The sequence below is a fragment of the Perca flavescens genome, chromosome 18, assembly GCF_004354835.1.
Source record: "Perca flavescens isolate YP-PL-M2 chromosome 18, PFLA_1.0, whole genome shotgun sequence".
Classification (NCBI taxonomy): domain Eukaryota; kingdom Metazoa; phylum Chordata; class Actinopteri; order Perciformes; family Percidae; genus Perca; species Perca flavescens.
Window position 1 is genome coordinate 11,587,500 of NC_041348.1, and position 24,936 is coordinate 11,612,435.

The following is a 24,936-nucleotide window of genomic DNA, read 5'->3' on the forward strand; positions in this document are numbered from 1 at the left end:
AACATGGTCTGCAAGGGATAAAGATGCCTCGCCTCCCCTGAATGGGGATATGTAATGATATTCATAAAGAGCCCACCTACTGCATGGGGACACAGCAAAAACTGTTCCTAAGCAACAACATACACGTTCTTACAAGCTACATCTTGGGAAATTTTGACCGGATTGGGATGCAAACAACAGAAAACCCTTAACCAGGCCATGTTATGAGTCTGCTCCCTATGGCTGGGTATCTGGGTGTCTCGTCTGGCACGGATTACCCCCGACTAATGATACATACTGTATTTCAACAAAAGACAATAGAAGCAAGCTTGTGGTAGGTTGCTTATCCAAATTCCAACTATTGTCCATCAGTTCAAAATGTTACGTGAATGATGACAAGTCATTTAATATTCATTAATCCATCAAAGGTAAAGGTCAAGTCTTATTTATCTCAGGAAAAAATACCTTTTGAGCTCTTTTTTTATTTTATTGTACAACACTGCTGTACAAGTTTATGTACAATGAATGCATACTTCAGAGGTCAAGAACTGGTCAACCTAACTATTTAATTCCTGTTCTCCCTCCAGCACTCAGAAACCATTTCACATTATCAGTTGATGAGAAAACTCTGATGGCCCAGGTGCATTAAATACGTCTTATGCCCATTTAATGTAATTAATTGGTTAGTCCTGTTCACAAAGTTGCATTGTGGGATTACTGAATGTCAGAAATATTACATTTGGTGAAGAAAAAAAAATCAAAAGCCAAAGAAGAAGGTGGAAATCTAGTCAAAATCATGTGAAAATATAAATACCTTATAAGGCAATGTAGCATTCTGTCATAATTTCTACTGTGGATGCTATTTACATATGTTTACATAGAGGACTCTATGATGTAAAACTAGGCTTTAGACACTTTAATGCACCAGTTCCATCTTGCCGTCTGCGATGCAGTGTGTGTATTTAATGGTGTTGGATTGAGTGTGATTTTTGTGGTACTCAGATCTTAAGTATACTTTCTATTATGCTCTTCATTCAAAAAGGCCTATAAACAATTACCATTCAATAATGAGTGATGTTTGTTTCTCCCTGTCATTAATTACAGTTAATCAAAGCCAGCAGATGACTTAAAAGCGCCACTCTGCAAAGAGCTCCCACGGGTCAACTGACAAAACATTATCCTCTGGGTACAGCACTTCCAGGAAAATGATGAAACAACAGCATGGAAAGGAAGTAAATACGTTTTTTAAAGGACAGCGTGATAGATTATCCTCACAAATACATCATAAAATTATTAATCAGCACCTCAATACTAATATCTGCTCTGCAAATCAACACATTAAGGTGAAAAATGCAAGCGCTCAAAATCCTCATTTTCTTTCCGTGAGGACTCGGCCATTTATAAAAAGATTACAGAAGGTAAAGATGCTCCCTTAACTCTAATATGCATCAGCTTTTGCTGTCACCAAGTGACGAGTCTTTGAACGATGTGTCTGTGTGTGCCCAATCCTTTGCTACGGTTGAGGAAGAGGCCAGCAGAAAGGCTTCATTGCCCTCTTGTGGTGAAAACATATGACATTCGCCCAGCCCTATCAGTCCACCTTACAAGAGGCCTAAGAATCTCAGCATGAATACTGCATGTGAGGATGTCTGTCGTATGTGGCACACAACAAGGTAGGAAAGAGTAGAAGTGTGTGCAGCGAGAGGGAACTAAAGAGAAGTTTGCATTCTAGTTCTCTATTCTGAATTTTGATGGCAAGTTTCACAACTGTAGCAGGCTTGGTGGCTCAACAGTGGGCAGACACTGAGAGGGAACAGACAGTGAGGTAAGTCACAAAATATGAATGTCTTTTAGACCAGCATTTTATAGACAGTGTCACAGAGCAGCAAATAGGTCTCTTAAGACTCAGTACAAGCTGAGAAGTTGTATTTAATAGTGTATGTCAACCTAACAGAACACCTCTGAAGATAGTTTTTTCACACCAGGTCAATTCTGACTTTCTTGGTCGGCTTCTGAAGCTCAGGAGTTCAGGCTCTCTTGGGGCTTGGTGAGGTCACACTTTGAGCCGGACTCTTACTGAGTGAATCACCTGCAGAGCACTCAGAGCAGGTGTCTTTAGATCAATTCAATTTTATTTATAGTTTCAAATCATAAGAGATGTTATCTCAGGACACTTTCCAGATAAAGTAGTTCTAGACCACACTATAATTTACAGAGACTATTCTCCCAAGAGCAAGCATGTTTGGCTCCTCGTCAGGTTTGAACTTGTTAAAAGATCTTTCAGAGTGGGGAGAACCAGTTCTCTTTGTGGTCCCGTGGACTCATGCTGGGTGTGGACGCTTGGACAGATGAGCCGTTAGTCACAGACACTGATTCCTGTACAGAAGAAGGAATATTTTTTGTTTTTATACTGTAGCATGGGCTTGGTTGGTTGATTCATTTTTATTCACATCTTACCACAAGTACTTGGCATGGTTAAAGCAATAGTTAGGACATTTTCACATCCAAAAACTGGTTTAGCTTATCTTGTCAGCTTTGGCCTTGGCTGGTATAGTGTGTGACTATCTGGTAGTGTAGCAGAGATTTGACGGCTCACTGTGGGCTTCGGTTTCGGACTGAAGACCCTTTTCACGTTCTCCATTAGACATCTCCCAGCTGACATTGTCCCTGGTCACGTAGGTGACTGATATGGTCATCCCCTCTGCATACATCTTACAGCTGTCTGCCAGACTGTACACTGCAACAGCACAAAATATGATTTGGAATTTCACACAACATTGCTCAATTTTTACTGAATTTAGAAAAGTAAAAAAATATAAAACATAATAGCATCACTGAAGGACAGGAGTTCCAAGGTCAGGTCTATTTTTAGGTTTTTAGAGCCCACCGTATTAAAGACAAGTCCAGTCCGCCACCTTGTGCTCATTCCCTCTCTGAAACAGAAATACGGGCCAATGAGTACCAAATACTTTGTTGCTGCAAACTGAGATTAAATATATAACACCACTAACATTATGTTAAAGGCTAATGCTCAAGACAACTTACCGCCATAATTAAAATATAACCATAAAATCATGTGTCCTTACTTGGATCTGGATCCAGGGAAGGACTGAAATGAATGTGAGCCAGGGAATCGTGCACATTTCTCTCCATGTTTCCCACCAGGAGTCTGATTTTAGACTCCACCAGGCCAACCCTGACAGAGTGAACAAAACATCATTTTCAGAAAGCACTACAGTAGGTGGAAATAAAATATTTAAATTGTTTTCTCCTCCAGCGAGAAACATGGGGTTCATGAATAAGAAGCATTCTCACCCAAAGATATGAGATTGTCTACATTCGTTCCAGTTTTACTTAAACTTGGCTTTGCTCTGTGTACTTACCATTCAAAATGCTGTTTCTCTGTAGCTGAAGTAGTGTGCAACTGAATGTAATGCCTTGAAACATAAGAGACACAACAATGGTAACAGATTTCACAGGCTGGAACCGTACTACATCAATCATATTTCCTGTTTTACCAATAGTCATACTGTAGTTGAAGGGATTACTGATTTATATTTCAAGCAGGTCACACAGCACAATGTGTGACATCACTAAATGAAGATGGATACTAGTCCAAATCAATTCATTATAAACTTTTAACATCTAACTATTTTAAAAGACACAAACCTATGTTCACTGTTTTAAAAGGTGAGTATGAAAAGAGAGTAATGAATCTGCCTTCATGTATTTCATGTTAAATCTCGACAACTCAACTGCTTACTTCTTACTCAAGCTGGTAATTACCTCATTAGCCATATCAAGGATAATGCCTGTTCTGATCTTCCGATTGCTAAGTAATTGTGTCATTTAAGAAAAGGAGATTTCTACTATTTCTAGTCATAGTTCCTTTATCTTTATTGTGACTATTATTCATTGTTCATTGTTCATCACACCCCAACCGGCACCGTCAGACACCGCCCACCAAGAGCCTGTGTCTGTCCAAGGTTTCTCCCTAAAAGGAAGTTTTTCCTCGCCACTGTCGCACTAAATGCTTGCTCCTGGGGGAATTACTGGAATTGTTGAGTCTTTGTAAATGTTAGAGTGTGGTCTAGACCTACTCTATCTGTAAAGTGTCTTGAGATAACTCTATGATTTGATACTATAAATAAAATTGAATTGAAAGTTCAATTTGTCCTTGATGTTGTATGAGATGACTCAGCATAGACACCTTTGTGAGAAAGGTGCTAGCTATACAGTTAAAGGGACAGTTCACTCCAAAATCAAAAATACAAATAGCACTAGAGACAAATATGTATTTTTGATTTTGGGGTGAACTGTCTCCTTTAAGTAAACCTGTGTTTATTTCTGCAAATAGTGATTGGGCTGGTGTTTGCCTGGTACCAAATGTAGACAAGACAAACAAAATACCCATGGCAACATGAGACACTAAAACACATGAGCCATGGTAACGAAAAGCGAACAATGGCTGTGTCTGAAAGCCCGCTCTTGAACTCCTTCACTATTCCCCACATCATAAACACTCAATACTTCAAATTGTGAGTGAATAGTGAATACTAAATTGAGATTGAAGTAATCATTTTGCACCACTGCATTGTTTGTGCAAATGTAATTATCATGTAAGGGGACCAGTCCTCGAAATAATCGTCTGCAAAGCGAGTCTGAAGTCATAAATGTTTGGCATGAGCCTGAGGATCTCCTCTGTAACTCTGTAGCCTACAAAAAAATAGAATAAGAAAAAGATCAAGAAATAGAAACAGTCACATTAATAAAAAGGGGAAACCACACTAGAGTAATAAAGAAAACTGATAATTTTCCTTATGAGTGCACTCCCAGATGATAGGAGCTAAATGGGAAGATCTTTCCTTCAACGCTTTCAGTTACTGATTCAGGTAAGTTTGGAAATATTTCAGTATTTTTATATGAACATTTTATATGAACATTTGGTCACTACGTGTAATGTGGAAGGTTTCAGTAGAGACTACAATACAGAAAATGATCACCTGACTCTGCAGTTCCCCTCAGCTCTACAGCGATTTGAGTGTTTTTACATCTTTCAGCTCATTGTTTTGGTGCAATCACACTGCTCTTAGTGGTGATGCTTTTGGCTGCAGCGTGCAGCTGTTTTCAGTAAAAAAAAACACTGCATGCTACACAGCATCAAAGTACAGACAAAGTTAGGGAAGAAAACACGGAAATGGAGCATTCACCTAAGGGGACAGATATTTTTCTCAGGAGATGGTAGAGAACATGACAGAAGTAAGAGGGTGAATATTGAACTAACATGTGCCACTGTGCAGACTCCGTAGAAATGACTTCAAATGAATGTTTGAATGTGTCTATCGCATGTGAAAACAGGCAACAGTTTGCTAACAAGTTCACCATATCAACTTATATGTCAGTGTTGTGTTTACAGCTTGTTTCTAAGTTAACATCTCCCACCATGGATGATAAGCAAGCAAAAGTGTGTAATTAAATTTAGGCCTACTGTAGGTGTCACATCTGCATTTTAAGTGCCAGAGAGAGGGTTATATAGATTATCTGAGAAATTGAGGAGGTCATTTCATACCAAGTCTGTAACTTCTTTACCACCAAGTCCAAAGAAGAAACATGGTTTTATTAGGCTGTCAGGGAAGCCAATTGTTCAAACAATTGGTGATGATGAATAAATCACAGAAAGAAGATATAGCAAAAACAAAAAAACATAGATGCAGGTCCTATATCCATATTTGACTTACCTATTCAAGCAACTGCTTCATAATCGGACAAAGTCCAAAACTTTTGTTCAAGCTAATTAGCCTAAGCCATTGTGACATAATTAAGCCATTTTAAGCCAAGAGTGGCTTCCATACTACAGTATTTTACCATTTTCTGTATTTAAACAGCAGTTCAGTAAAACATCAACACAAATACATCACAAAGGTAGGCCTTATGCTGCAAAATGTGCATTGTTGCTGAGATTTGTTTTGTTTCATTGCTATATATTTATTATTATTTTTTATACTTAGCTTATTCTTGCTATTTTTTTTATATATATTTTTTGTTTTCTGTAAGAATTTTGCACTGCAGGGCCACCAGAGTCTGAATAGCGTCATAACCATAATGTTGGTCACTTGATAAGAGTAAAATTGTGCGTGTATAAATGTAAATATGGTTCTTATTGTCTCTGACTGCTAATATCAGTTACTTTTACAAACTTGTTTTACTACAATTCTTGCCATTTGGAGCCCGTAACAAAAAACATCGCACTACTTGTTACTGTAACAAAAAGCGAAACGACGTTTCCAGGCAGCGTTCATTTCTACAGAGAAACCTGAACGCAGCATCCAGAGCAATGAATTGAGGCTTAAGAAGGACGATGACAACAAAAATGGACATCGAACGACAATAGCCTCGTAAGACTGCAAATTCATTTTGTCACCTGAAAGCATTGGTGCAGCTACAATGTATTAATAGTGTAACGATGGAAAACCGTCTATTTGCTAAAAATACTGTCGTTTCGAGCAACGACTGATAACGTTAGTTCGGTAACGTTAGCTAAGTTAGCCTCAGTGCTTAGAAACGTATGCTAACGTTATTAGCTGTGTGTAACATTAACGGTAACGTTATGACAATGACCACTAAGACTAGCATAGTAGTAAATATAAGCTAGAATTTGCTGATGATTTAAATAGTGTTTGACGAAAGCATCTTGTGAACCGACTGTAAAGCGTCTAGCTGTTAACGTTACTTCACACCCCCTTACTGCGTGCTAAATCTCGGTCAGCTGTTGTTGTTATTGCTCTGGTACTGAAATCAAACAGCAGCCATTGTTTTACCGGTATCCCGCAGGACAGAGGTGCAGACATGTTGTCATAGATGATAGGCATGCAACAATGAATCTGCGCTAGTGGTACACTGCGTTGTAACTGTAGAAAATGTTGTATACACTCTGGCTATGGTTGTATTTTCCTTAGCGACCTCAGGTTGTCGCTGTTATGCATTTAAGCACGTTTTCATTTTCATCTAAATGATATCTCTAATTACATATTAACCAGAAGAAACGATAACCTGTTTTGCCCTTTATTTAATTTAAATATATTTTAATTAAGTTTTGATCTGAAATATGAATTCCATGTAACGTTACCTTCGTCGTTATTTTCAGTCAAATATATATTTCCTAATTAGCTAGCTTAGTGTTTAGAGTTATCTTTTTTTGGATATCCAAAACAAAGATATTACTCCCAATTGTATGATAGGCTACTACTACAACATGCAATTTCAAATATCTACAACTGGCAGTATGGCTACTCAACACTAGAGTAGAAATGACATTTGACTTTTTACTAGTCACAGTCCCTTTTTAAGATATTTACTATATGATCAGTCATGCAGTGTCCTGGTCATGTCATCCAGCAATATGCATGCTGTTTGGGTGTGATAATGACACCAATTTTGGAGGGCAAAAAACAGCGTCATTGCAATACAAGGCTGCACCATACACATACAAGACTGAAGTTTGTATTTTTGTTATTTTACTGGATGTTCCAGCCAGAAACACATCTTTTTCTTTCTTTATATGTTTTTTCTTATAGTAAATTTAATTGCGTTTGTCTGATTTCATTCCAGGCTGTCTATGTCAGACCTCTGCCTGGCACTTCACGAAGAACTAGAGGGGAGAAAAGTGAGAGGCCAGAGTCCAGAACCATGGAGGCTCGCTTTGGTAATATTGTCTTCAGCTCCAAGTTTGACTCAGGGAACCTGGCACGTGTGGAGAAGGTGGAGAAGGGCAGCTCCAGCCCTTCTACCGATGTAGCTCCTGGTGGGAGTGCCCTCTCAGGGCCAAACATTGCCCCTGATTATGAGTTCAATGTGTGGACGCAGCCAGACTGCGGTGGCACAGAACATGAGAACGGAAACAGGAAAAAAAAAAAAAAACTTCTGCTTATGTAGCATGTATTTTATGTTATTCACACGAGAGGACAGCAAAAGACATTAGCAAAACCTCTTTGTAGATACTGTAAATGTGTTTACTTTCTGCACACAACCCTTACACTAGAGATACACAGAGATTCCAAAAAGTGTCGCAAGGTCTGGCCACTATGTCGGCTTTGTTTATTCACACAGAACCAAGCAAAGACAGCATAATGCTGCCCCAGTGTGTAATTTCACGTAGCGTGCCGTAACACAACAGTGTCTGTGTCTAGTTTGTGTGAGCTGATCCGCACCGTTCATCAACCACGTGAACCCGGCCCACGAACAGCAAACTCGATGCATTATTGCAGCATAACCGTCGGTAGAGAGAAGGACAGAGACGGCCGCAATCCGTGCGTGTGTGTATGTCTTTGAGACGCACGCAATGTTTCTGTAAGTTAATAATAACTTTGGCTACTCTGAACGCTGCTTTGTTACTTTTTGACCTGCCTGTGGGTAGACTTGGCCATATTACTGCATGTAGTCCCACCACTGCCAGCTGTCCCTTTCACAAAGACCTTGGTTCGGCTCTGTTGCGGCTCTGTGACTACCTCTGCTGCTGGCTTAAAGGTGCAACAACTCTGTCTTGAACAGGCTGTGTGAAAGGGACTTAGGTAGTCCAAAATCATGCTTTTGTGTTTCAGATCATGGTTTTACTTCAGCGTGAGGGGAGCCGCACCTGGGAAGATACTGAAAATCAATGTGATGAACATGAACAACCAGAGGAAGCTCTACAGCCAGGGCATGGCTCCTCTCGTACGCACCTTACCTGGCAAGAACCGATGGGAAAGGATCCGAGACAGACCCACATGTGAGGTATTTAGACATCCTGAGGCTGTCAGGGAGAGGATGTGGGCATCAGGAGCCGGCGAGGCAGAGTGCTGTCAGTCTGGCTTCTATTATCTTACTCATAATATGTCTCTGTCTTCTCTTGTGTTGCAGAATGTAGATAACCAGTTCATCCTCTCATTCACTCACCGGCTGTTGGAGGCGAGAGGAGCGACCACCTACTTCTCCTTCTGCTTCCCGTTCTCTTATAGTGAGTGCCAGGAGATGCTGCAGCAGTTTGACAAGAGCTACCCCAATGCTGCTCAACTCAGTCCGAGCAGGTAAAGCACAACACACACAGAGACGCCTCTAAAACCGATGCAAGACATGTAGTTTGAAACTTTTGGCTTTTTTTAATTTATTTTTTCTTACTGCCCTTCTAATTTGTACAACTTCTTACTTTCTCTCCCACCAATTTCCATCCTCTCACTGTCAGTGAACCAGACAGTGTGTATTATCATAGGGAGTTGCTGTGCCACTCTCTAGATGGCAATAGGGTGGACCTGATCACTGTGACCAACTGCAACGGGATGCAACATGAGAGAGAACCCCGTCTGCCTAAGCTGTTTCCCGACGCCAACACTCCAAGACCACACCGCTTCTCCAGCAAAAGGGTATCGCTCAGTCATATATAAACACATAATCAGTATTCTCTTTCGTAATGTCAAAACAGTGAAGCCGACCGTGGGCCCTTGTGTGGCCGCGTGTGTTTGCAGGTGTTTTTTCTCAGCAGCCGAGTGCACCCTGGGGAGACTCCCTCATCCTTTGTGTTCAACGGTTTCCTCAACTTTATCCTAAGAAGAGATGACCCTCGTGCTCATGTGCTTCGAAAAATATTTGTGTTCAAGCTCATTCCCATGCTCAACCCCGACGGCGTCGTTCGTGGACACTACAGGTACAAATTGCAATTGAATTGTTTGTTATATTTTGTCTTGGTTACATGGTTTTGCATTGATCTATGCACGCGTTGTCGCTTGTAAATGTTGGATTTGACATGATATGTAAGAATGTTCTATTTCTGTTTCTCCAGTAATATGTTTTTGAAAGGTTCTGCCAATAGGGCTTGGGAATGTGCCGTCATGTATTGTCATGCTGCACGGAGCCACCATTGTTGTCACAAAGCTAGTTTGCTTTCTGTCATCCTATGGCTCAGCCTGTAGCAGGGCTGCAGTTAAGTTACAGTGCAGTTACAATTTCAGCAGTTAACAGGTGTTTGTATGAGTTGGTTGGCAGTGGGTTTTTTTCTTGTGCCAGTAACACAATCAGGTTACAAAGGAAATTATTGATTGCGTTTACATGCACTGTAGTTACCTAGTTGCTGTAATAATCAGATTTTCCACCTACACCTGACTTTACAGTATTTTGAAAGCATTACTTACTAATAATTTAACCACAGTGATTGTATTAAGGGTATCAGCAAACAGTGTTTTCAGTAACCTGTCTCTTGTTTGCAGGACTGATTCCAGGGGTGTGAACTTGAACAGACAATACCTGAACCCCAGCCCTGAGCTGCACCCTTCCATCTATGCAGCCAAAACACTTTTGCTCTACCACCACACACACAACCGCCTGCACAATCCACAGTCCAGCAATCGCTGTAACAGCCCTCCACACCCGCAGACCCCGCCGCTTAGCATCAGACCCGCCAATCAGCACCAGTCCCCTCCCTTCACTGCCCTTGAAGTCAACTTGAACCAACGAAATGCAGAGAAGGATGCAAGTCCCGCGCTGCCAGAAGTTCCCATGGTGATGGAGGAAAACGGCTGGGTCACCACAGAGATGGGGAGGGGGGACCAGAACAGCTCATCAAGCTCCCCAGAGACTGTAGCTCCTGTTGCTGTAGAGGTAACAGTACCACAGGTGGAGGAACAGGAGGCAATTCCACCCCAGGATGGGGGTGTGGCATATTATGTGGACTTACATGGCCACGCCTCTAAACGGGGATGCTTCATGTACGGAAATAACCTTTCTGACGAGAGCCAGCAGGTACAAATTATAAAATACACTCGCCCTCCCTTTGCAGTGTTTATGGAAAATTGTCACTTTTATTTTAGTGAGTTGTTTTGAATCTTGTTCTTGACATATTTGTTTATCCCCATACGGCAGCCACAGCACAAGCGGTACTATACTTTATGTATACATCTAAGCTCCTGTGTACTGTTTACTCTCTCTCTCTCTCTGCAGGTAGAGAACATGCTGTATCCGAGGCTGATCGCGGTGAACTCTGCCCACTTTGATTTCCTGGGCTGTAACTTCTCTGAGAAAAACATGTATGCACGAGACAAGAGAGATGGTCAGTCTAAAGAAGGCAGCGGGCGGGTGGCCATTCACAAGGCCATAGGGCTGCTTCACAGGTCAGATTACAATGAATTCACTGAAAGCCAACAGTTGATGTGTATGGCTGTCCGTGTATGGCTGTCCCCCCTCCTCCTCAATAGCTACAGACACAGAAATGACACATATTAAGGAAAGCTGGAATGAAGAGGACAGTGATAATCCCACTGTTGTTCAGAAATCTTTCATGGTGCTTTTAATTATGCCTAACTCTGTCAAAATTCAGTTTACTAGGGTCAGGTAAAATCGAACTTGCAGGAAACAACTGCTGTAACAGTTCTTTCTCAGTCATTACTTTGAATGTAAATGACCTGATGTCAGCTCATACATCTAATTTGTGTTCAAGCTTTAAATGTGTATTTTTACAAGTTTCTGTTATTGGGTGCCCGTCAGCTACACTTTGGAGTGCAACTACAACACAGGAAAAACCATGAACACCATTCCGCCGGCTTGTCATGACAACGGACGGGCAACCCCCCCTCCACCTCCATCATTCCCTCCAAAATACACTCCAGAAATATTTGAACAGGTAGGAAAACAAGAGTGGTTTCTGTACAAGTATTCCTTCTCATTCCGAGGGGAATGTGATTCTTTGATTAAAGCGCAACTCTCGCCAAAATGCAACCTAGGTTCTTATTGTGAATGTGCCGGAGTCAAACTTTAGTTTTAAAGCATAATTAGGACGGAAACGCCACTTTTAAGATTCACCGTATTCTCGTTTTCAGTCAAATGGCCTTTTGAATGTGAGTGCTAGGGCCACTACTATGATCGCATCAAATTCGCTATTTTTAAAACACTAAGAAGGCTCGACACAACATGAAACTTTGCTGGAAGTATCACCAGGGGCTCTACACGTGAACTCCAGCATTGAGAACATTGAGAGTTTACTAAAAAAGGTTTTAAACAACTCACAGTCATTGTTTACGCTATGCGCCATTTTGCCAGTCAAAAAGAGTCGATCTCTGAGTGCGAATGAACGGACTCCATAGGAGGAAATGTCATTCTTATATGAGGCTCCTTTTTCAACGTTCAATGTTGTTTTTCACTAATGATAAAACAACAAATTATCCGTGCATTTATATGGAACTAAGCTTTAGGAGCTTTCCATCTTTACTCTTCTCCCTGTTACGTTGCATTCAGAGATCAACTCTTTTTGACTGGCACGATGGCGGATAGCGTAAACGACAACAGCTAAAGTGAGTTGTTCAAAACCTTTCTTTTTAGTAAACTCTGTGTACACAAACAATGTTCTCAATGCTGGAGTTCACGTGTAGAGCCCCTGGTGATACTTCCAGCAAAGTTTCATGTTGTGAAACTTCTAGCCTTCTTGGTGTTTCAAAAATAGCGATTTTGATGCTATCATAGTATTGGCCCTAGCACTCCCATTCAAAAGGCCATTTGACCGAAAATGAGAATTCAGGTGAATCTTAAAAGTGGCACTTCCGTCCTAATTATGCTTTTAAACGAAACCCTACGTTGCATTTTGGGACGAGAGTTACGCTTTAAGGATCGCAGGTTTTTGGAGTACGTGAATGAATAACTTTTCAACATATTGAACCTCAAGCTGTTGATTTCCTCGTCATCAACTGATAATTCCACAATAGCTGCACATTCGTGTTTTTGATATGCGATAGCTGCATGCAAACCCACACCTCGTGAAGTAAACCAGTGGATGTTGTGCATCAGGTGGGGCGTGCCGTGGCTGTCTCAGCCCTGGATATGGCAGAGTGTAACCCCTGGCCACGGCTGGTGCTGTCGGAGCACAGCTGCCTGATGAACCTCCGAGCTTGGATCCTCAAGCACGTCCGCAACACCAAAGGCCTGAACACACACATCTACACTCAGCCTCCACCAAGAATACACCACAATGGCATGAAGGCATCACCGCCAAAGAGCTTCAACAAGTGAGTTTACATCTCTTTTATTAAACCAAAAAAAAAAAAAAAAAGACTACACGCTTCAGTTCCCTTATGGCGTTTGTCCATTACATGGTACCTGCTCGACTCGCCTCGACTCGGCGCACTGTGCGTCCCTTTTCCATTGCAGATTTTAGTACCGCCTCAGCTTGGCTGGTCGTCATAGCGACTGCCGTGGGCGTGGCTTGGTAGCGTTGCATTTCCGCCGACTCATTTCCTGGTTCTCCTTCTCCGTAAACAATATGAAATCAATGAGATAGTTAACTTTTCCTGCTCCAGATTTCCCACCGTGGTCAGAAAGAACAGGGGAGACACTTTGTTTCTCCCACTATATGACTCTAGAGTCGCTACTCGCTGCGGTGCTAATCGCCGGCACTCTCTCACTTCTCCCTCGCTCACCAGCTCCCCACACACACACGGCGACTCGACACACACACCAGCGCACAAGTACAAACATCAGGCCACTGTATGCAAAAGCAAAAAAACACTGCTGGCTAAACTATTTAAAAATGCCGTCTGTCGCTAGCAATGGAGTGATCAGTGACTATTCTTTCCGACCAATCTTTTAGCCTGCAGGGTTTCACGTCACCTTCTCGGCTCGCACTAAGCTCGCTTGGAACCTCGACTGAGGAGGTACTAAAAAAAGTACCTGTTAGCAGGTACCAGGTACTTTTTTTCGTAATGGAAAACCAAAAAAGTAGAGTTGAGGCGAGGCGAGTAGGTACCATGTAATGGAAAAGCGCCATTAGTTCCTTTGTCACATGTAACATTTGGGTCACGGGTTTCTGTGCTTGTCTTGATTTTCCAAGCAGCTGTCTGTCTGGCTCGGCGTCGGAGAACGCCCTCAGTCGCATTCGCTGCAACAGCCACAGTAGCAGCAGCCAGACTCCCTCCCCAAAGATGCACAGCTCCCCGAGCTTTACCTTTGGCTGCCCCCCACCCCGAACTCACACACAGCACAACAGCACGCACGGCATGGGACGCGGACGCGGAGGCAACAAGACCCTCGGGCCAGTCAGGGGTGAGTTGATCTCTCTCTGCCGTCTGCTTCTGTGTTCTTCTGTGTTGCTGGCTGGCATTTTCTATCACCTCACATCATTTGTCATCTTGTTTCTCTCTTTCTTGCTACAGTCCTCTCTTTGTGCTGTTGAAGTTGTTAAGAAAGGCTACTGTGTCAGTGCCTGTGTGACTGTTGGCTTCAAGTTTATTGTAGTCTCGCATTGCCAGACCTGTCTCCACAGCGCTGCCGATGAAGGTCTGGCAACAGGAGCACACACTCCTGGATAGGAGAAAAAAACAGTCAGGGGTTGTTTGCTTTTCTTTAAACCAATCACTATCGTCTTGGGCGGCTGCAAAATGGTCTCGGGAAGGAACTTGTTTGGTGGAACATTTGCAGCTCACAAAGGAAAACGCCACCTACAATAATACATTTTTTTCTTATAATATATTCTGTTAATACACTGCATATATCCATATTATTCTTACTACTATTATAATGTTACTGCTACTACATTTCACATATCTGTACATGTTGTTCATACATTGCTCATATTACATAGCATATTTATTCTGCTCTCATAAGGTAACTGCTAATACACTGCACACATTTATATTTCATTTATATGACTCTAAACCACCTTCTGTAAAGCAACTGTATACTACTGTCTACACTGCACTATATTTCTTGTCCTGCCTATGCACCACCTGTCTATACCTGTCTATACTTTGCATAACTCATTGCACTTTTCTGCTCTTTTTGCACTTCTGGTTGGACGCAAACTGCATTTCGTTGTCTTTGTACTTGTACTCTGCACAATGACAATAAAGTTGAATCTAATCTAATCTAAGTCAACTGTTCACACAATACAGTAACATGAGCTAAATAAATTAGCTGGATACATGATTAAACTTAATTTGTGTGTACTTCGTCTATAGCAAATCCCCACCAATCGGCCCCAAAACGTCCCGGTTAGAGAGGAAATGCCGTAAAACATATTCTTTGTAAATCTTTGCAGTCATTCCCAGAATGAACCAAGCAGGCCTGCCTGCTTTGTTGTTGCATGATCAAAATTTTCTTTAAAACTTGCCATTTTCAGCACGTAACGTTGCTCAGAGGTTCCGGTTTAAGCTGCTGTAGGTAGGATTGTGAAGATCCAGGACTTTGCCACAACTTCTCAGTCCCTCCCCCCTTTCTGCTCAAGCCCAAACCGTCACCTAAGCCCCTCCCACACAAGGGAGTTTGACACAACTGCCAGGCATGTCAGACAACATTTTCAATAACTAAACACTAACACAATGTTACCTTTACTCACCAACAGTAAAACGACGCTAACTAGCAGGCTACTGTTAGCCAATTCAGCATCATATCTGACCGACCTCTGTGCAAACGTTACTATCATCCTCACCAACGTAGCTTTGTGGACTTTTGACTACTAATAACCAAGTGAAAGATAAATCATTCATGGTAATTATGTTACCTGTCGAGAAGAAATGTGGCTACCTCTGCATCGTTCTTCAGATCTTTAAAATCCCACAGCTCGAGCCATCTCTGAAAAGCCACTCCAACATTCACCCGTGTTTTGGGAAACCTTTCTGCAGCTCGTGCGCGGGGAAGGGGGAGGGGAGAACGCTATTATATGCGTGTGCGTGCCTGAGCAGTGATTGACAGGCAGATAGACACCCCCCGTGGCCCTGATTGGAGAAAATCAACCGGGAGCGGTGGAATTTTGCCAATCGCACTACAGGCTGTAGGTGGTGCCAGAGGAGCTGGATTTTTTTTATATTACATAATTCATGTAGTTCTACTGGAACATAGGGTCAGTTTCAGCAAATATGACAGAAAGTTAGTTTTATAAGACTTACCTACGGCATCTTTAATGTTGCTCAATCCGACCAGAGTTTAAAGTTAACACAAAGAAAGCAGAAAGTGAGGGACATCCGGCGGCACTGGAACTATCCCGTAAATGAACCGTCGTCGATATTAACTAGGTTTATTGTGATGGTGATGTAAAATTGGTCCCCGGTTTGGGGTTAACCGGATTTCAGAGACGGGAACAAATAAGTGAATGCCCTGGATGTCTGTGGCCTGGAACATCAGTATGACCCCTGCATGACTCTTGCTACTGCTGTCTGTGCATGCATGTTTTCACCTTTACAGATGAGTTCTACTCAGATGATCCCCTGTTCCAAGGCACCAAGACCAAATAGATTTCTTGGGAAAACATACTAAAATCATTTTCCCACACTTGCATATTTTTCCATTATGCAGATTCTGACGTACAACTCGTTAATTGGCGTACCAAGAGCATCAAAACATCATGTGTGTCTCAGTACGTGGCTCATGTGAAGGGCACTTTGTGTTAGTCTGATCCCCGATCCCTGCATGTCTCTGAGCTGGGGCGTGTGTGCCTGTGTGCCTGTGTGTGTGCCTGTGTGTGTGCGTGCGTGCGTGTGTGCGTGCGTGTGTGCGTGTGTGTGTGTGTCTCCCTCTCTGTAGACCCTAAGCCTCAGGAGAAGAGACGCCCCCCCCACCACCACTCCATCCTACGGTCTCCCAGCAACAGCCACGCACCCTCCCGCCCCCCACTCTCACCCACTTCCTCCTCGTCCTCCTCGTCTTCCTCCGTGTGTGCAGCGGGCTCCTGTCCCCTCCCGGCCTCCGTCACTATGACAGGTCTGTACTCCCTCCAGTCCCCCAGCCTCTCCACCTTGCTTCCCTCCCTGCAGGCTCTGCCCTGTACCGGGCTGCTCTCCAAACTCAGGCCCCTGCTCCTTCAGGGCCTGCAGCCGCCCACCAATACTCCAGATGGGCCCACCCAGGACTCAATGTAACCTAACCTGTGAGAGCTTGGGCATAGATGTGTGTGTGTGTGTGTGTGTGTGTGTGTCTGTGTGTGTGCCTAACAAATATCACTGGTGCTAGCACTAAAATATGATTGTTTTTCCATCTGCACATATCTGTGTAATGGCATGTTTCTGGCACAAGCGTTCCTCAAATCTCAATTGTGAGTGAAATGTGTTGAAAATGTTTGTTTTTTTGTTTAATTACCAACCATGAGTCAAGTGCTTATTATTACACTGTCCTCTCCTCTGGCATAGTTTTTGTTGCTTGTTTTACGGTCCACTAGGACTTACATAATATATAGGATATATCTACAGTATACATTAATATTGGAAATATTATACTAATGGATTACATTACACTGATGAAGTCTCCTTTTTAGTCTGTATACAAGTAATAAGCTACGAAGAATACCATGTTACTGTGCTGATATTTGGGAAATAGCATAATAACATATTTTTTTCTTTTTGCACATATGCTGTGGAAATGGGAGCTGTTCAGGATCAGCTACAGTATGAATGATATACTTTTACTTTAGCCCTGCTGCGCTTGAATTTTTAATTATTTATTGGTTTGTTTTTATTTTTGAGAATTTGGTTTGCGGAATTAGACTGAGCATAGTGTGGCTTTCTCATTCTGTAAAATCTGTCAAAGCACCTTATTACCTTTCTTTTCTTTTTTCAATGTATTTGTATTTCGCTCTGTAATGTTTAGACAGAGGCTAATCGCACCATCCACTTATAGTCATATTTGCAGTCAGTTCAAAGTAGAATTGAGCATTCTGCAGATTATATTTAATTTCTAGTAATTGAAAATCACATTTAAAAGGACTGTGGGTTAGTTTTGTATGCAAGTCTGTGATTCATTTCTTTAATAGTTATGAAACCTGTATCATTCCAGTGTCAGTCCAATGTTGGTCTTGGCGTTATGATCTTCACAGCGTAGCCTACTGCCAGAAACCTCATGTGGATCATAACTGAGTTTCTTTGAGATAAAAAAATAGAAGGTTGCTTTATGAAGCTGTTTGCCAATAAGCAATACAATATAAAAGCGCTTTGTTTGGTCCACTGTTCGAGCAGTTTGGCTTGACGTCAAAGTTCTGTTTAGAATTTTTCTAATACAATTCCCATATTGATTTTGGTGTGATTAAAGTGAACAGTTGTTAAAAAAAAAAAATTAAAAATAAATTGTTACATGTTTCACCAAACTAGTGAAAAAAAATACATTGATCATTATTTATTCAAGCACATTTGTGTGTTTCCTAGTTTGAATTGAACCTGGCAGGTATTTAGTAGGCTGTCCATTGTCAAAGTTAATATATTTTGTGATTAGCAGAGATGAGAAAATATCTTGTTGTCTTGGTCTATATGTAAGTCTCATAGATCAATTGTGGAATTATTGTGTTTCGTCTGTAATTCAGTTTTGTGTGCCGTCATCCAAGTACTTGATGATGGTCTGTGTTTCTAAGGACCAGCCATTTCAGATGCACTGAAGATGCAGAGGTAGCGTGTGCGAGACCTGGAGAGGTTTTCACGAGCAGCAGATAAACCAGATCATGTATCAGTTGGATCCAAATAGCTTTCAGAATATCTGGCCTTGACTCGCTGTAGCCATTCTGTTCCAGTGCTGTGCTGTGACATTGTAGTTATGATGTGCCTTGCCCTGGTGTCTGTTGTAAGCATTAGGTTTTGGAGGCTCTGCTCAATAAAAAAAAAAAAAAACTCCTCTGCTTTGTTGTAGATTTCCATTCATATTAAGGTCTTTTGTTGACCTTTTCACAAAAGAAAAAGCTAGCTAATTAGAGCAGATATCAAACTAAAACTGATGCCAGTGATTGTCTTGCAGCATCGCCCTCTCTTACATAGATGGAAATGTTTCCAAAAAGAGAATATATGCCTGAAGGAGAAATCTCCTCTCTTAGAGAACCAATTATTAGGTTACCAGGAGTGAAACTCAAACTTCTACAAATTTGATCGTCGTTTTGTGCTCTGGGGATATAGAAGTCTTACTTAATGCTCCTGTAATATCACTAAGGCGATGATTTTCATGTAGCCTCTGCCCACTGCATTCCACGCAGTGGGAGGGCTGTCACTTTACATCAGTGCCCTGAAAAATGTACAGGGTACTGTAATTGTATTCTGCTTTCTCACTGTGAACTTTAATTTCCTGTTTCTCTTCATCCAGTATGACAAATAAAGCTTCAGGTGGAAACACTTTATGCATAGTCACATTCTCACCAGGTCTTTCTGCTTTTTACTCCTTATGAGAATTGTGCCGTTTCCTTCAATGTGGTGCTAACCTTCTATACCAGACTACGGTTGGTAGTGTTTGTCTGTGTAACAGAATATCACCTTCTTGAATGTCTGCTGTCTCTGCCGCCTTTCTGTTTAACCTCTGGAATAAAAACTATCCCTTTGTGAAGCAACTTCTGTGTGTGGGTCCTCTACTCTGTGTATGTATGTATGTATGTGTGTGGGTGTGGATGTGATGGGGGGTCAATACTGCTTGGAAGTCAAAGCTCTCTCCTATTAGATTGGATGGGACTCTTTGTCAAAACACAGGTTTACTATACATGAGATAAAGAGAAGGATCCGTGGTAGATCGAGTTCCAAATTTGTTTTGTTTTGTTATTTACCATGAACATGGTGTCCATCTTTGAACATTGTGTTACTGCCACACACTGTTTCTCCTTTTTGTTCCTGTTCCTTGTATTTATGTCCCTTCGTCTGGTTAACAGGCCTCAGCTGCCCAGACTTTCAGGCTGGTGTACCCAGTTCAGTGGGTTGGTCCAGAATTCCTTTCCCCATGCATTCCGGGCGTGTGAGGAGAGGATGCCGGACTATTACAATCACTCATCACCCCGCAGAGGCCCGCACAGAGGTTAGCTGACCTTGCAGGCTCACTCCCAGAGAGTTTTTTTTCTGCAATTTATCCTACATACACTTGTTTTATGAAGTCTCACTGTAATGTCTCCATCTGTCACAGACTGCTAAAGCCTTGGGGTCTGAACACATCCTTTCCTCCATCAAATGTAGCAAGTGAGTCCAATCTTGTCTGTGTATCTTGGAGTTTTAAAATCTCACAGGGAACAATTTCAAGCCAAGTCCAAAAAAGGGTTGGAATTCACAAATGGTATAAAATCTATATGAAAAACAGTGCACAATGATGACAAAAATGGTGATTAACGAGGTTACACATAGCAAAACTTTATTCTTACTCGTCACATACAATTGACACTACAATGTAGTGAAATATGATTACTGCATTTGAACCCATCTTACGTATTGGGAGCAGTGGCAACTATACATACAGCACCGGGGAGCAACTTGGGGTTCAGTGTCTTGCTCATGGACACTTTGACATGTGGCCGGAGGAGCCTGGGATCTAGCCGAGCACCCTACCTTCAAGCCACCGTCACCCAACGTCTGCATTGTCACCCTGAAACATTGTATATCATTCCTGCCATGATATATCGATGAGTGGTGAAACCATAGAAATAGAATGAGAGTAGAACGGACATTCCCATTCAAATAAACATAGCAGGGTGGTCAGAGCGGCGGCCATATTTATGTGTACCATTGCCATTGCAAAGAACTGTTACCATCGTAGCGGAATAACTTATGTATAAACGTATGTATAAACCGATTTGCTGCGAGTCGGGGACTCACTGAGTTGAGGTTTTGCAGTAACGACCAAACTAGCAGTGGAGTAGAACAAAGCGTAGAGAGCCAATGAATAATGATTTTCTATACCTAGTATAGCGTGAAAGCATGGCGGAATTAGCAAGCTAGCTAACTAGCCAGCCGTAAGCTAGTTAGCTACCTAGCTTGCTGATTCCACCATGCTTTAATGCTACACTGGTTACAGAATATGAGCCAATCAGCGTGCTGGCGGATGGCGGCAGCGTTGGTTCTAACGGTCCCTCTGCCTTGCAGACAAGCTAGCTAACTACGCAACCATCCGTCTCCGGAGCTGCCTTCTGCTCTCCTCCAGGCGAAGTAGTCTGTGATACGCTTTACGGCCCCACTGACTTGTTTTGTCCCCATTACAACTAAAATCAATCACCATTGTCTTTAGTACTAGTCAAATGACCACGGAAAACAATTCACTATCCGTTCTACTCTTGTTCTATCTCCATGGGTAAAACATGCTAACCTCTCTGTTGCCGGCCCAGATGTGAGCTGCAACCTCACGTGAGCCGCATCCCCATCAGGAGGGTGGGGTCGACTGAAAGCCCTCCTGCACATGACAGTGCAACATCCCCTAGCGGCGTTAACCTAGTTCCATCAGGAGATAAGGAGGTGTCAGCCACCATGAAGGTCTGGAAGCTGCTTAGACCTGGCCTCCATCGACACCTGTCACTGCCAGGCACGTATACATACACTTACACATGTTGCTGGTCTATTGACTCTGTTTGGTCTAGAGACAGTTACCTGACTAATGCTTGCACCAGTCAAAATAGGATACGTGACATTCAGGGTTTAGCTAATTTGTCGGTCGGTATAACACTTTGGACCAGGTTTTAGTAAGAAGGTGTAACATGCTGTTTCCCATTTCCATACTTGTAGCTCTAAATATGGCTTTAGTATGTATTCACATATCAAGCGTCACAGCTATTTTTTTTTGTTCAATAAGTGTAAAGTGCTGCATGACATTGCTTCTAGAGTTAACTCTTTCCAGTTTGTAAATTGCTCAAATCCACAGTTAACATCACATGTATTTCCATCTACAGGTGTATCGGGGAAAAAGGAGGGTGCCGTGCAGTTGGCCTCTAAAGCACTAATGAAGAAAAGCCCAGACAGGAGTCTCCACTACACAGGACCTACTATTATAGAAACTGCACAAGAGAAGGCCGAGACAGTGCAACAGGTGAAAACAGATATACACCCACACCCACACACTGTGTGTCAAATAGAATAATGTACATTCAGAGAGAAACAAATGCTGAACATAATGGATCAAGTTGCTAAAACTTAAGCAGGCTGTATGTTGTCCTCAAAGGTTGAGGAAACTCCAGTGATGCCCCTGCCTGAGACTGTGACCATGTGCGAGACAGTGACCCTGTGTGGAGAAGCCTAGGAACTGCACAGAAGACGCTTGCGCATATGTCTATATTTGCTTCATGTGGGCCTAAATTCCTATATTGTGACCAAAACCGTTTAAAACTAGGAAACAGGAAGGGGCACTGTCATCAAGGGAGGATTATTTTAATGTGCAATACAGCAATTTTAGCATTATTTATTCAGATTTCCCAGAGCATGCATGGTGTTTTCAACCATGCTGTTCAACATAGTCAGACCGTGGAGCTGTCCATTCCAACCATTAAGCAGCTTTACTGGAGAAGCTGGAGGTTTAGTGCCTTGCTCAAAGAAACAACTGTGGCTATAAAGGTACGGGAGAGGTACAAACCTTCCCCATCCCAAGTTTTCCAACTGAACAAGAATCCGTAGGCTTGAAATATCCTTTAACATTTCAGCTATTACCATTGTACTTCACATATCTGTTTTTTGTGATTTTATTCCTTGCCTTCTGATGTCCTTCTTCCAAAAAAAAAAGATGTTAAATGCACTCTGACCAACACTGTAATGCACTGGTATTTTTACAGTCAGCCACTTGTACTATTACAGCAACAGGTTGACTTTTATTCAGACTGATGAGCACAACAGCACCTTTATAACCTCAGTATTTCCATTGTGATTTTAGAAACTAATTTGTGAGTGAAGTGTGTATTTAATGTAATTATTCCAGAAGTTCTTAGTGTTTTGCATATAGTGCCTATAAAAAAGGAGTTCACCCCCAATGGACATTTTCATGGTTTTACAACACTGATCTTAGCAGCAGTTGATCTACACTGATCCACAGCAAAGAAACTAACCTGGACTTTTAAGTCCAAATATGAAACGATAACTGACTGCACATATTATCATATGGTATGGAAATGACCTGTGTGAGCCGTGTGTGACAAGTGATGTTTAGGATAAATACACTAACATCCTCATTGTCCTTTCCCAACTAGTAGCTGGACCTTTCAAGGCTCTGATTACCTCTTGGAGTAAAGTAATGAGTTATTAAAAATGGAGGGAAAAACATGGCACAGCTGTATCTGCCTAGAGCAGGCCACCCTCAAGTGTGAATGTGAAAGAGGCCTCAGTGAGAGAGGACACCAAATCCCATAAAGCCTGGCAGGGATTGCATCTGCTGCAGTCTACCAGAGAACAGTGATTTGGGACTTTTATTTCACACATCTAAAGCCATTTACACAAGTGGCTTAAAAGTAAAAACATTTAAAAATAGTAAAACATGGTAAGGTCCAAAGGGTGGGTTAATACCTTTATACACACACATCTGTTTAAATATACTTTGTCACATTCCTTTAGAGCTTTTTGCTCCACAGCACACCAATATAGGAACCTGTACTTTATTATCTCATAAGATATAAATATTTTGTGTAAGGCAAACGGTTACAGGAGTTGTCTTTTGTAAATGTAAAGAGCGTATCTTAAACCCAGTGACATATGGACTGGTTTTTACCAAATTACTTTTACTGTGACTGATAGAATACTGTGTTTGAACTTGAAGTATACATACATTAACTTGAAAGGTATCACAATATAATACCTCAATAAGACTGTATCTAGTGTGCATGCAGAATATCTTAAGGAATAAATGATGCATTAATGCAAAAGGCATACACATTTTTTTTTTTTATTATTAGAAAAAAACACTACTGTGCAATCATACAAAAGAAATTCATCTCTTGGGACTTGGAAGTGGGGAATGTTTCCATGGTGATGGCATTGAGTCCCATCTCACCTGTGGGGAGAAAAAGATTTTCAGCAGGTTCACAGATGTCAAACCCTGGAAGGAATAGTCCTCTGTAGCTGAATGTGCTTTGGTGAGAAGTCACTCACGAGTCTTTAAGTAACTTGACTCGATCAAGGTCACAGTGGAACATGATTGGCAGTGGCAAACAAAAATATATCAAAGTGCTGAACCATCTTAGACATTAAAATTGCACTCACCTCTCTGACCATATTGGGGGGACTCTACTCCAGCTTCTTGGGGTTATTGACAGCAACATAGTGATACAACACAACCAGCAGGAACAAGGACACGCCAAGCATGTTGGCGAATATGGCCAGCTGCACGTCCGTCACCATTCTGCAGAGGATAAAGAGATAGTATTGCAAGTGTAAGTCAAAGTGCTAGGAGCACTCGATTCACTCAATTTACTATAAAGTTATGTTTACTTTGCATCACCTCTGTCCATTTCCCAAAGTAAAAACACACCTTTCGCACATCTATCTGAATGCATTTTATGACCTTCCAGTCACTATTTACATCCATTTAAGTGAATGCACGTTATAAGCATTACTTTTTAATATTTACAATAGTAGTATGGGTGATGTTTACGTTATCTCTGCGAGTAATTTATCAATTCTTATTGTATTGGAAAAAGGCAACAAATAGCTGCTTTGAAAGATTGATGTAAAAATGCATTTAAAATCTAAAAAATTCTTTATAAAATGCCGAGCAATGGGATTATATACAATTTGATGTACAGTTACCATCAAGTATCTAAACCCACCAGCATAAACATATCTATGGGCTTTACGACATGTAATTTTAATGTGTAATAAGTCACTGACCACAAAACGCCGACACTTGCTATTCGCTGTATTCTGCTTATAAATGTTATGTAGATGGAGTTACTGCAACAACCATCGCTTTATTACTGATGACATGGTTGTTAATCAATCTGCCAAATCATGCTACATTTGGACCATCTTCTGTGCAACGTTAACGTTGCTAGCTAACGTTAGCTAACTAACGTTAACACCAACACTGGCTGAACTAACGTTAAACCAAAAAGGGGGACGCTACATATAAAGCTTCCAGAAATGCACGACATTAAATTTATTGCAAAGTAGTTCAACTAATAATATTACTTACATTATCCCTTAAATTGGGTTCTTACACTGGGTTCGAGCGATACTTCAGCTGTTCAGCATCAGACAAGCAAACCTTTCGTTCTCTTCCGGCTGCAAAGGAAAGCCACGTCACGTTTAAGAGCAGAGAAATTAA

General features: G+C 41.7%; 2 protein-coding genes and 1 long non-coding RNA gene across 6 annotated transcripts; 1 reads left to right on the top strand and 2 right to left on the bottom strand.

The window, feature by feature from the left end:
* Positions 1-3,105: 3,105 nt before the first annotated feature.
* LOC114572742 (uncharacterized) lies at positions 3,106-6,863 on the bottom strand. Its single transcript, XR_003694814.1, has 3 exons — positions 6,798-6,863; positions 3,363-3,416; positions 3,106-3,175 (listed from the first exon to the last, which is right to left on the bottom strand). It is a non-coding gene; the product is annotated as an uncharacterized LOC114572742 (long non-coding RNA).
* Positions 6,287-23,534, top strand: agbl5 (AGBL carboxypeptidase 5). 4 transcript variants are annotated; one of them, XM_028604469.1, is made up of 17 exons: positions 6,287-6,374; positions 7,588-7,880; positions 8,577-8,748; positions 8,875-9,041; positions 9,197-9,374; positions 9,477-9,655; positions 10,215-10,746; positions 10,945-11,114; positions 11,488-11,623; positions 12,781-12,998; positions 13,820-14,031; positions 16,507-16,683; positions 19,589-19,731; positions 19,837-19,889; positions 21,026-21,219; positions 21,584-21,720; positions 21,833-23,534. In XM_028604469.1, exons 2-17 carry the CDS (start codon positions 7,666-7,668, stop codon positions 21,869-21,871), a joined length of 2,922 nt encoding a protein of 973 aa, XP_028460270.1. In that variant the 5' UTR covers positions 6,287-6,374; positions 7,588-7,665; the 3' UTR covers positions 21,872-23,534. The 4 variants fall into 4 exon arrangements, with proteins under 4 accessions (XP_028460270.1, XP_028460268.1, XP_028460269.1 ...); XM_028604467.1 differs by having other exon boundaries at positions 21,853-23,534; XM_028604468.1 differs by having other exon boundaries at positions 13,823-14,031; positions 21,853-23,534.
* ost4 (oligosaccharyltransferase complex subunit 4 (non-catalytic)) lies at positions 23,532-24,912 on the bottom strand. The gene is made up of 3 exons (XM_028604473.1): positions 24,805-24,912; positions 23,874-24,012; positions 23,532-23,664 (listed from the first exon to the last, which is right to left on the bottom strand). The coding sequence occupies exon 2, from the start codon at positions 24,009-24,011 to the stop codon at positions 23,898-23,900; it is 114 nt and encodes a 37-aa protein (XP_028460274.1). The 5' UTR covers position 24,012; positions 24,805-24,912; the 3' UTR covers positions 23,532-23,664; positions 23,874-23,897.
* Between the last annotated feature and the right edge of the window lie 24 nt (positions 24,913-24,936).